Raw genomic sequence first — 11,400 nt, 5'->3', positions numbered from 1 at the left:
AGCCAAATCTAATCTTAACTGTTGATTAGAGACTTAATCTTGGCCATTGATGACTCAACAAGAAAAGTATAAGAAGATGCTTGAAGGTCAGTTGGAAATACACCAAGATTGATTAGTAAGTTCGATTTTCTAGAGCAGAGTTCACTGAGAAAATCCAAATAAGTGATCCGAGTTGCAACGAGGTGCAGTGAATACATAGCAGAGAGGCGGAGATGGTGCCAAAGGGCCAGCGTCGTGATTGAGGAGGCTACGCAGATGCAGCTAGATACTGCGCAAAGGTTGAGGGGCCTGCGTGGGTGACGCAGAATGTCAGAGAGCTGACGCAGAGGGTTCCAGAGCTACGCAGAGGGTTCCAGAGCTAACGCAAAGCCTTGGAAAAGTGTCGTAAGGATTTTAATGGGGAAAACTAGTGTTGAGAAGCTAAATATCTGCTTCCGAAAAGAGGTATTACTGTCGTGTAAAAATATTTGTTGGATGAGCCAGTTTGGCACCCTAATTGTACTCAAGAAATTTGCATAATAATAAAAGCCTCAAAATTGTTGCATCGGTTTTCTCGCATTGGATTTTTCCAGAGACAATTGTCCAAAAATAACGATGTCCGTTGTGTGTTTGTCTATTATTTCAATTGATGATCTGCATATGAGATGATGCTGCATTTGTGTTTGTTTTCAATATTTATATGAGTAAATAACTTGTTAAGGAATAAACAAGTAGGTGAAATAAACTAGATAATGTAGTAAGAATTTATGACATGTCATACTTGGAAAATTCAACAATCATCTCATAACAAAGATTGAAATTTCTATTGACAACTCCATATTTTCTGTATTACTTGTCATCTACCAATTTACAAATTACAAAAGTCAACATGGTATTGTCCCTCTAATCATTTGAAATATCAACCATACTTTGAGTAACCTTATAGGAAAATATTTTAGTTTCTTTGTGCTTCTCTTAGCCCTTTTGTGCCTTGCCATTCCTTTGGCATGTTAATAGTATAAAGGTCAACAGCAGTAATCATCTATCATAGCCTGTCCAATCATCATCTTAAACAAGGAAATGGGATGAATTTGCTGGATCATATTTGAATTGAGTTCTAATATATTTGTGTGCATATTGCTCGTCTTTAATGTAAAAATGATTGCCAAATGAAGAACAATATATTCACAACCAATTACTGTTTCTATTTGAAATATCAAGTCGTTGACGACATATGTAATGGAAAACAAAATTAATAAATTATATGGTTGAGTAATTAAGTTGGATATTAAGCATATGAAGGATCCGTCAGCATTCAAGTGCCCTTGAGATTTTGAAATTTTCAAATCAACAAGTGAACCAGAAAAGTAATCTCTATCTCTAGTAGGGAGTTACTTCTATATTGAATGAGTCTCTCTCACTTGGATTCATGGTTGCTATATAACCTGCTTAAAGCATGGGAGTCGAGATCCTTTTCTCTTTCACTTATTTGGTTTTGGATCCTGTGGCCAGCAGCTTTAGAAATTAAATGCCACTGCATGGGTTCGCAGGTTTGATTCATCTCTGGAAACAGAGAAGCCTTTGATGATACCCACATTCCCCCCACCTCCCATCCAACATTTGTTACATATTCATCGTCAGGCCATCCCTCCTTGTCCACTGCAGAGCCACAATCAAGCAGGAAACATAAGCTTTACCATCTGGGAAGCTTTGTCAGAAAATCGAGGGGTAATCTTCCCTGCCCAATCAATGAAAAACACCCCCCTCCCCAAGATAGCAATAACAATCATCCTATTCTTCCTGTTTCGTAATTATCCTATTAGGCTTATGACTGCACTGTGTTGTCCCACGATAATAACATTTCTCGATTGGTGAAAACATAATTACAACCATCAAAAGGAACAGAAGTTACAGATAAATGTGTATAGGAATGACTGCTAGTCATTTCCCCCCTTGATCAATATTTTAGCTTTTTAATGGATTTGCACACTACTACCACCGAATCTATTTCGAAACAGGAGGTCAGAAACAGAAAAGCCCACCAGAAGACCATGTGAAGCTCAATGTGCAAAGAGAACCTCTTTTATGACGAAGAACAGCCACTGTGGATAATTTGCCACCTTTAGTTATGCTGTACTTAATCACCGCATGTAGGAATGCTCAGACATCTGTACAAATTTGAATAGATGATAAAACTACAAAGTCTCCTATAAATTTTCAAATTGAAATTTTGACAATATCTTTTACAGTTAAGGTGTAAAAAGGTGTGCTGTTAGGGTAGAATTCGTTGCATGTAATCGCATACAGTTGGAATGATTTTCTCAATCAAAACTGAATACCTGCATAATAAATCAGCAATGTCTCAACCAATCCAGATACTTCTGCATATCAAAAAAAATCTGTCTGGTAATATAAAACAAGAAATTAGACTTACCCAGCTACTGTGCACATCTGTTCATGCCGTTCTAAAATGAATAAAGCACAGGTATCCTCCAATAAAATTGCATGGTGAGCCTCAGCTAGATCAAAAACATCAGCAACATTCTCGACAGTAAGGTCCTAATACCAGCAGCAGATAGATTGTCAGTATCACACATACAAACTTGTAATGATGCGATAATCATCTATTACAACAGAGCAAATAAGAACCTCAGCAAGACACAATTCGCACAAGCGCTTTAGTCCTTCTAACAGATACTGGTCAGCAGCCCTAAGAAGATCCTGTGCAATTTCTGATGTCACTTCTACTGTACCTGTGTAGAGAAATCTGAGACGCAATATTATTTCATTAGAAATGTTATGGGTTTCCTCTTATAAAACTGTTTGTGTCCTATTTGAGATTGTAACAAAAATCAACCTTCATAAACCACATTTTAATGTAAATAGACCATATACTATTAGGATAGTCCGATCAATAGTGGAAACCTCATCATTAGTTCAAATACTCTCCAGCTTATATTTGGGATTTCGATATCTTTTGCCTCCTTTTCCTGAAAATGAGTTTCCAACAATGTCAGATTCAAGGCAGTTTCATCGCCGATCTGTATTGCATTTAGACCCGAAAACATTGCAATTACACAACAAAAATTCCTAGGCGCTGATCAATGGAATCGATAGCCACAATTATGCAAAGGTTATAGCCAAAATCGACCAAGGATGGAAGAAAAATCTAAAACTGACATCTCCATTGGCAAATAGCATTTCAAACTTACTAAAAAGGAAAAAGCAATAAGTATCCCATTTACATAAAACAATTTGGGTTGTTGGACATCTGTTCAATCGATTTCATGAGAGGGAAACCAACTCTAGGTCAAAAACCTTACCTCACACACACTCACGCAGAAGGGCCCTACACCCACCAGGGCAACCTAAGCTGTTTGCACGACGGCACCCCAGGAGAAGTTTCACTTAACCTAATTTAAGGTTTATTTTATTGAAGTCCAGTCAGAGAAGAAGCCAGTACAGCAAGAAATGAACAATTGCAAGGGCATATTAGAACTTGTATAAGTTTCACCTGCATATTAGAACTTGTATACGTTTCACCTTTTCCCAATCTTAAATTCTCCCAACTTGAATGAATTTTGATGTTCAAAACAATACACAAATTCTTATCTTTTCCAACATTATAAAGAACACAAACATCAAGAAGATCAAGAATAGGCACGAAGCCAAAAGCATTATTTTCTTCTATTATTCACATGAAAGTACTATATATATATATAGGGAACACACCTAAAATAACCACTTTTTACCTGTCCTCCTAAACAATCATGAGTAATTAGAATAATAAAGATATCCTAAAAATATGAATGGGGTGGTTTTAGGACTAAATGATTGGCGAAAACATGCTGACAATCTCCCCCTTAATCATAAGTCCATACGAGTGTATCACCTAAGTGACAAAGCCTAGCAAAAATGCTAACAACATATCCAAGCCTTCAATCTAATACTCATGATTTGAAATATCTGCCAATAAAACCACCAAAAGTGCATGCCAAAAACCAAATTTGGAAAACTATGTGCAACAAATACATTGTTACAAACAAAGTTAAAAAATCTAGAACACTTGGAATATGAAGAAATTCATCGAGGATATATATACATATATATATATGAGGCTCTTATTTGTGACACATCTCTAGGAAGGGCACTACTTGGGCAACCCTGATTTTGGTTGCACGGTCCATTTCTCCTGTTTCATATTTTTCACTCCCCTCCGCAAATTACATGCCCTATTTCATCATCTTCCCTCTCTGGGTCCACATGACCACTAGTTCCACAAGGCCCTAGGATTCCCCATACCCTAGTACACATGTTTGGGTCTAGCCTAGAATGTTGCCTCGGAGGTTGATGTAGCTTAAAAAAGATAGCATACCATGGCCACATACAAAAGGAAATAATACCACAAAATGCAAAAGATGGTCAGGACATTATATTAGCATGAGGGAAAAAGCCAAACATGAGCACTAACCCTTCATGATGGCCATCACCCTGGTTCCTAGGGCGCCATGAGTGCCCCCCGCATCACTAAGGAACCCATGCATGTGTTGGAATATGTAACTAGGTCCAGTCTTCATAACTATCATTGTATATGTGTCATCATATATTTCTTGTAAAAGCAAAAGAAGAAAAAGAAATATTATTTTTCAAGCATGGGTTTCATGCTCAAGTCAAATTGTTATATAGGTCAAGCATGTTCTTCATGCTTCTAGAGTTCTTTGAGTCAAAAAAATATTTGTCATAAGTCAATTTATTGTACTAAAGTCAGGTCAAATTTGGACTTTTGAAAAGAGATGGAAAAAGAATTTTATTTGAGTCCAAACTTTAAATTTTGTCCTCACAAGGCCAAGTCGATGCTGCCTGGACATGTTGGCCCTAGAAGGGACCCATTCAACCCCCTTGATGGGTATAAATAAAGGACAATTCGACCTCATTTGGAGAAAAGTACGCAAGTTTGATTCTTGTGCCAAGAAGAGAGAGAAATACCAGCAAAGAAGTCTAGAAAGAAGAGCGAAAGTCTAAGGAAGTCAAAAGAGAGAGAAAAGGTTTAAATATTGTTTTTTGCCCTCATTCTCTCACACGTGGGAATTTCTAAAGCTACTTCAAGGGTCGAAATATTTATGAAGTATTGCAGGTCAAAAAATTTGTTGCAAGGGGCTGAAAATCAAAGATTTGACTAGATTTGGAAGGCTTTGACTTGAGTTGACTATGATTTGTTGGAAGAGCTTGGAAGGAGAGCTGACTTGGATCTTGTGGGAGGTCTTGGTCTTGGATTTTGGGTCTTGGATTTCTCAATTTGATTTGATTCTATAAGAAGAGAAGATTTGACTAGGTTTTTCGCCTTATGAGTTTTTGCCTTGCCTCGGAGTTGATATCTTGTGTTCATTATCTTTTTATGATATTCATGGTTTATGGTTTTGGTAATTATTTGATGAAAAGAACATAATAAAAGTAATAAGAAGCCAACATATATTCACAAGCAATTATCAAGTAAAGAGAAATCACCCTAATTGTTGCCCCATTGATTCCTCACCATCGTATCAGAGCAAAGGTGAAGAGATGGCAGATTGAGTATCACTCTTGTTGGCATAGGTGGAAGACATTCATCCGAGCTATCATTTGTTAAGAATCATACAAAAGACTTCAAGGAAGAAGACTCAACGGAAGACTACTACATCAGTTATCCATCTCCCTCTCCATCATTGAAGGTTATTGGTTACTCATCATCATTTTGAAGAAGATCAATCGCGCTCTCTTGGAAGCACTTTTTGGAAGGCATCTCTATAGAAGTCAACATCTAAGAAGCATCAAGAATTCTGGGGACATCATCTACATTCTTGCAGCATCATTATTCATCTTTGAAGCAACTTGAAGATACTATTGTACCAGCCATCCTAGAAGTCATCATTCTAGGACATCTTTGAAGTCTCTTGAAAAATCTTGGAGCATTAAAATATTTGAAGACGTCATCATCAAGCAAGTCACTCTTTTGACAAGTACTACATTATTCTCTATGTCTCAATCTCCAAATCAAATGACTTCATTTTATAAGGAAGGCAATCAGCTCAATGGGTCAGCAAACTTTCAAGCATGGAAGAAGAGAATAGATTTGGTGCTCATAGAAAATGAAATCATGGACTATGTTCTAGGCAAGGTTACAGAACCAGAGAAGGATAGGACTCAAGAATGGGCCAAGTATACTAAAGGAGAAGTTAGGGCTCAAAGGATTCTCATTGAATCCATCAAAGATCATCTTATTCCCTTTGTTGCAGATTTGTGCACGTTTAAAACAATCTATGACAAATTGGTGAAAGTATATTCAGTCAGTACCACAGGGCAGAAAATATCTTTGAGAAATAGACTTTACAAAACAAGGCTATCAAAGGATGATGACACCGCATGGTCTCTTTCTCTCTTCTTATTTCTTGGATTATTGATACAATGACTTTTATAATGACCCATCTTATGACAATTGTAGCATTCAATCTTGGATAGGTCAACTTTCTTCCTAGGTCCTTTAAACTTCTTGAATGCTCCTTTCTTCTTGTGTTGAGCAATGTAGGCATTTGAAGTGTTGTTTCTTCATCCTCCTTTTCGTTACTTAGTACTGAGATGCGGGTTTCTTCTTGACTGCATGCATTCAACATTTGTTCAAAGGTAGGTGTATCTTTCCAACTACTAATTCCTGAGGCAAAGGAGCTCCAAGATTGTGGTAGACCTAATAGAGAAGTAATCACAAGTTCCTTTTCTGGCACAACTTTATCAATTGCTTGTAGTTCATCTCTTATTCTAGAGATTCTTACAAAATATGATGATACATTGTCATCCTTTGTCATCTTCATTGCTCTTTGTTCATTCTTGAGACTAGATATCTGACCAATGTCCTTGATAGTAAACAACTTGGAGAGGGCTTCATACAATGCTTTAGCAAGAATAAGATCCATTCTCTACTTCCATGCCCTGTAGTTGGAAGCTCCTTCTCGCTTGTTTTTTGTCTTCATTGAGTTTACAATGTCTCCTTTACTTGACATAGATAGTAGGACTTCTTATATGATACTTTCCTTAATGATCTTCCTTCCTCTTCTTTCAATCAATCTTTAGACTACCTTTTTCCTTTTTTGTTCACCTTAGCTTTGACACCATGTTAGAAGATCAATGACACCAAATGTAGGCACTCAGCGAATGATAAAATCCCTATTTAAGGGATAACATAGTCAAACTCTTCCACTAATCAAATTGAGTTAGACCAAGACCTTAGACCTGACAAAAGACCTTTCTCCTCCACCAAGTCAGCCCTTCCTTCCAATAGATGATCTCTGCCAAAGTCTCCAAATGTAAGCTTCTCAAATACAACTTCAATCCAAAATTTTGACCTCCTAGCTTCAGAATTTCAACCCCAGCTTCAAAATTTCAGCCCAACATCAAGACTACAACTTCGATCCTTCCAGTGACCTAGCAACTTTACACGTGTGAGACAAGGAAAAAGAAAATTTTGACTTTTTCTGCTTGAGAGAGTCCTCCTTCACCTGCGCTAGGCTTTCCTCGTTCCTCCTTGAATTTCGCACCCTTTTCCAACTTCCAACTACTGCAGATCAAATTTCTTGTGTGAGAGATTGAATTGCTCCAAATGAAGTCGAGTTGTTTCTCTTTTATTGTGGTTTTTGCCCTCCTAATTAAGTCGACTTGTCCAAGTTGAGGCTGACTTGGTGGAGGAGACCTAAAAGACCTATTTTACATTAAAATAAATTTCTTGATTAATTGATAATGCCCAAGAAGGGTCTATTACATTATGACATGCACAAGAACACTTGACATAAACCCTAAAAGCCTACAATGGAGGCTTTGAGCTATAAACATTTGACCCAAGCATGAAACCCATGATTTATAATAAATTTCTTTTTTTTCTTTTCACAAATACTTTACATCATGACTCAAATACAATAATGAAGACTGACACTAAATACATTTTCAACAAGACAATCCCTTGTATAGTGTCCAAATTTCTGACAACCATAACACTGAATCTTTGACATATCCTTCTTCCTTCAAGGAGGAGGTGATCTTCTTCCTGACTTCTTGTGTTGAAAGCCAAACTACTTCTTTCTTTTATTCTGGAAGTGAGCAGCAAATATTTGAGAAGCTTCTTCCTTTCTATCTCTCAACATAAGCCTTGATTCTTCTTGAGCACAAGAGGCCCACAATTCTTCAAACAAAGGAGTTTCCATTTTGCTAATTATCCCTGTTGCAAATGCATTCCATGATCTAGGTAGACCATTGAGTGTTGCAACTACAAGTTCATGTTCAGAAATAGTTTCTCTAATTGCTTGAATTTGGTCTCTTATTTGTGAAATCCTTATGAAATATGAAGCCACGATGTCATCATTTGTCATCCTTACATCACGAAGCTCATTCTTCAAGCTCATGGCTTGACCAACATTCTTGATAGTAAATAGATTAGTTAGGGCATCATACATCTTCTTGGAAGTATCAAGATTTGCAATATAGGGGATTAGATGATCTCTAATGGAGTCCACAATAATACTAATGGCAATGATGTCATCCTCCTTAAAGTTATCCTTGTTGAGAAATCTAGGGCATTCAAAGTTACCAATTTCTCTGCTTTGATAATTGCTTGTGAACCACTTGTACTTCTTAATCTTATAGTCTTTTCTTTGTCAGCTTATTAATGTGTTCTTTCATTAAGACAAATAACAACATATATAAAAGACAAGTGACACAGTGTGTAGGCTTCTCCAGCCAGAGCCAAAACCTCTCACCTCTTGAGAGGAAAACCCGATCAAATTCTTCTTCTGGATCTTCAATTGATAAGTACCAATACCATGGCACAGACCCTTGACTCTAGTGTCCTCCCAAGAACCTTGTCACTAACCTTGATGCTTCGCCTCTTCCTTTCCTCGCCTTTCTTGACCTTGAACTTCATCACCCTTGCTCCCTTTAGAGAAACTCGATCTCTATCTTTTCTAATGCAGCTTCACAACTTCCCTAGAGAATCTCGGTCTCTAGGTCTTCTATAGATGAACTCAATCTCTACTTCGATCACCCAGAAGATACCTTCCTTCACTATCCCAAAAGATACTCCACTTCGCAGGTCCCAAAAGAATCCTTCTTCATATGGCCAGAAGAATCCTATCTACTGCCTCTTTCGTTGATCCAAAAGATCCTTCTTAGCTTCCCCAAAGGAGTGACTTTCGTAACCCTAGACGAAACCCTTTCATTGCCTTTACTTCGCACTTTTTTCTGCACCCTTCTTCGCACTTCCCTTAGACCGAAATCAAATTGAATTGCTTGCCTTGAATGGAGGCTGAGTTATCCTATATATACACCTCACTGGGTCTTTAGGCCGACTTGATAGCTGGAGTTTAGGCCGACTTGTTCTAGCAGTTTCTCCATCGTTTGTACGCCGACTTGAAGTGGAAGTTCTTGGAGGACACTTCACATAGATAATATTGACCTTTTACAAAGTGTAACATGACTTCACTATATGACAATGACTATCATTTTATGACTAGATGACAAATAAATCCTAAAGACTCTCAATCGGAGTCTTGACTCAAAAACAAAATCCCTTGCTCATGAAACCCATGAAACAAGTCAATATAACAAATTTATTTTTCTTCTTTTCATCACATTACATAAAATCATAATTACATGTCATTATGAAGACCAAACCTAGTTACACTTTTCAACACTCCCTCTTAACTAGGGAGGTATTCATAACAGTACTTGGACTTTCTCAATCTGAAGAATCTCCCATAAGAAGAATTCAGATTTGTAACTCATTTGTGTAGCATCATATCAACCAGCATTGTTATATACCAAGGGCTTGACTAACAACTCTATCTCTCCACAAGATCAAAGCACAATGTTGGCGAGACCAATGATTTATAGACACACTGATCATTCTCTCTCGAAACATACCCCACCCGGGTTCTCTCAAGATATGCTCCATAAGGACTATTATTTTCTTGGACTCCCCAGTCCCACAAAGAATATCGGTCATCCACAACAACTCTTACTGTTGGATGCCCTATCTCATCCTCAAAGAGCATCAGATGCCAAATGATTACACAATCCTCCATTCTGTCTTCCCAGATGAAGAATAGAACGACATGTCTATCTCTCCTTTTCAAACTAGGAGGACATATTCCATTAACGGAATGTACCCATTCCTATCACAAAGGAATGTCCCTAAGCTCCCTACTTAGGAATTTTCCAAGTTTCTTCCTAGTAAAAAACTTCTTTTCAGGCCCCCTCTTAACCAGGGACCTATCGCAGCTCCACATGTGGAGATCCTAAAACAAACAACTGCTTGAAGAGCTCTTTCCTTTGATGTCATGAAGTTCTTCTTTGTCAAGGAGTCTTCAACTTTGGGAACTTCTATATAGGGCACAGATCATCCATCACTTTTGTCTAAGTTAGTCATGTCCTCAATTCATTAGAAAGTAATCCATCAAATTTTCCATCTGCCTTTGCTTCATGTCATTCTAGTTTCATGCAATATTTTTTGGAAGGACATTACATCCTTCTATATGGTTTGCTTGCAATTCATTCACAGATCTTCCCTTTGACTGTCCTACATAAGCCCAACCAGATGTTAGTTCAAAAATAATCAATGAACACTTCAAATCAAAATTACCTTTGTGATGAATTTTCACCGTGACATCTTCCTGTAAGTATCAGCATCCTGCATGCAGATTGACACATCTCCCATTGATATCCGTTGTCAAGTGTCTCTATCTTTTTCCAACTTCCATCAGTCTCCATATCTTTCCGAGAGATATTCGAGTCAAATTTTCTTGGACTACGGATGTTGAATGCCTTCTTCCTTCGTTGCATATTATCCTCATCTCTTCCTTTCTTTTATCACACATTTTATTCCCAGGAGCTTCCAATCAGAGCTCCTTGATTGTAGTCAAATTCCTCATGATTCATATGAGAATATATTATGTTGATTTCATCTAGTGTGACTTATGCTTCTGATGCAATCTTTTGGAGGAGTAGATCCTTTCTTTTCTTGATCATATTTCCCAGGATGGAAATAGTGATCCATATTATTTGCAACCATATGACATGACTTTCATAATAATTTATGCAAGCATACATACCTCATCTTTCTTTCGGTCATCCAGACTTCTTGTAGCAGCGTCATTCGAAACGAATTTATCCTTTAAACCTGCTTTCCTATTATGTCATCATACAATCATTTCCTTGAATCCCACGAGTTGGAATTCCTGATGAAAACCTTGCTTTTCTTTCTAAATCGGTGAATCCTTTGATAAGAATTTCATCAAGAGAAGCTCGAGGATGTTTCATATCCTCACCCGACAGATGTTTTCTTTATTAACTATGAGGGTCCCAGTTGATGATGACTTCTACTTCCTTTTATAAGTATCAATAAGG

General features: G+C 37.5%; 1 protein-coding gene across 1 annotated transcript in view; it reads right to left on the bottom strand.

Moving 5' to 3' along the window:
• Positions 1–1,216: 1,216 nt before the first annotated feature.
• Positions 1,217–11,400, bottom strand: part of LOC149148819 (ARM REPEAT PROTEIN INTERACTING WITH ABF2-like) — a 206,550-nt gene continuing 196,366 nt past the window's right edge. The window contains exons 16-19 of the mRNA XM_089438663.1: positions 2,905–2,969; positions 2,629–2,746; positions 2,414–2,538; positions 1,217–2,318 (exon numbers count right to left, since the gene is read on the bottom strand). Of these exons, the coding sequence (XP_089294789.1) occupies positions 2,252–2,318; positions 2,414–2,538; positions 2,629–2,746; positions 2,905–2,969 (375 nt within the window). The 3' untranslated portion in view covers positions 1,217–2,251. The remainder of the gene's footprint in view (positions 2,319–2,413; positions 2,539–2,628; positions 2,747–2,904; positions 2,970–11,400) is intronic.

The sequence above is a fragment of the Pinus tabuliformis genome, chromosome 9, assembly GCF_031772625.1.
Source record: "Pinus tabuliformis cultivar Carrire ecotype Pingquan chromosome 9, CPIR1, whole genome shotgun sequence".
NCBI lineage: Eukaryota > Viridiplantae > Streptophyta > Pinopsida > Pinales > Pinaceae > Pinus > Pinus tabuliformis.
Note: the sequence above shows the minus strand (reverse complement) of the source record. Positions and strands in the feature narration are given on the sequence as shown.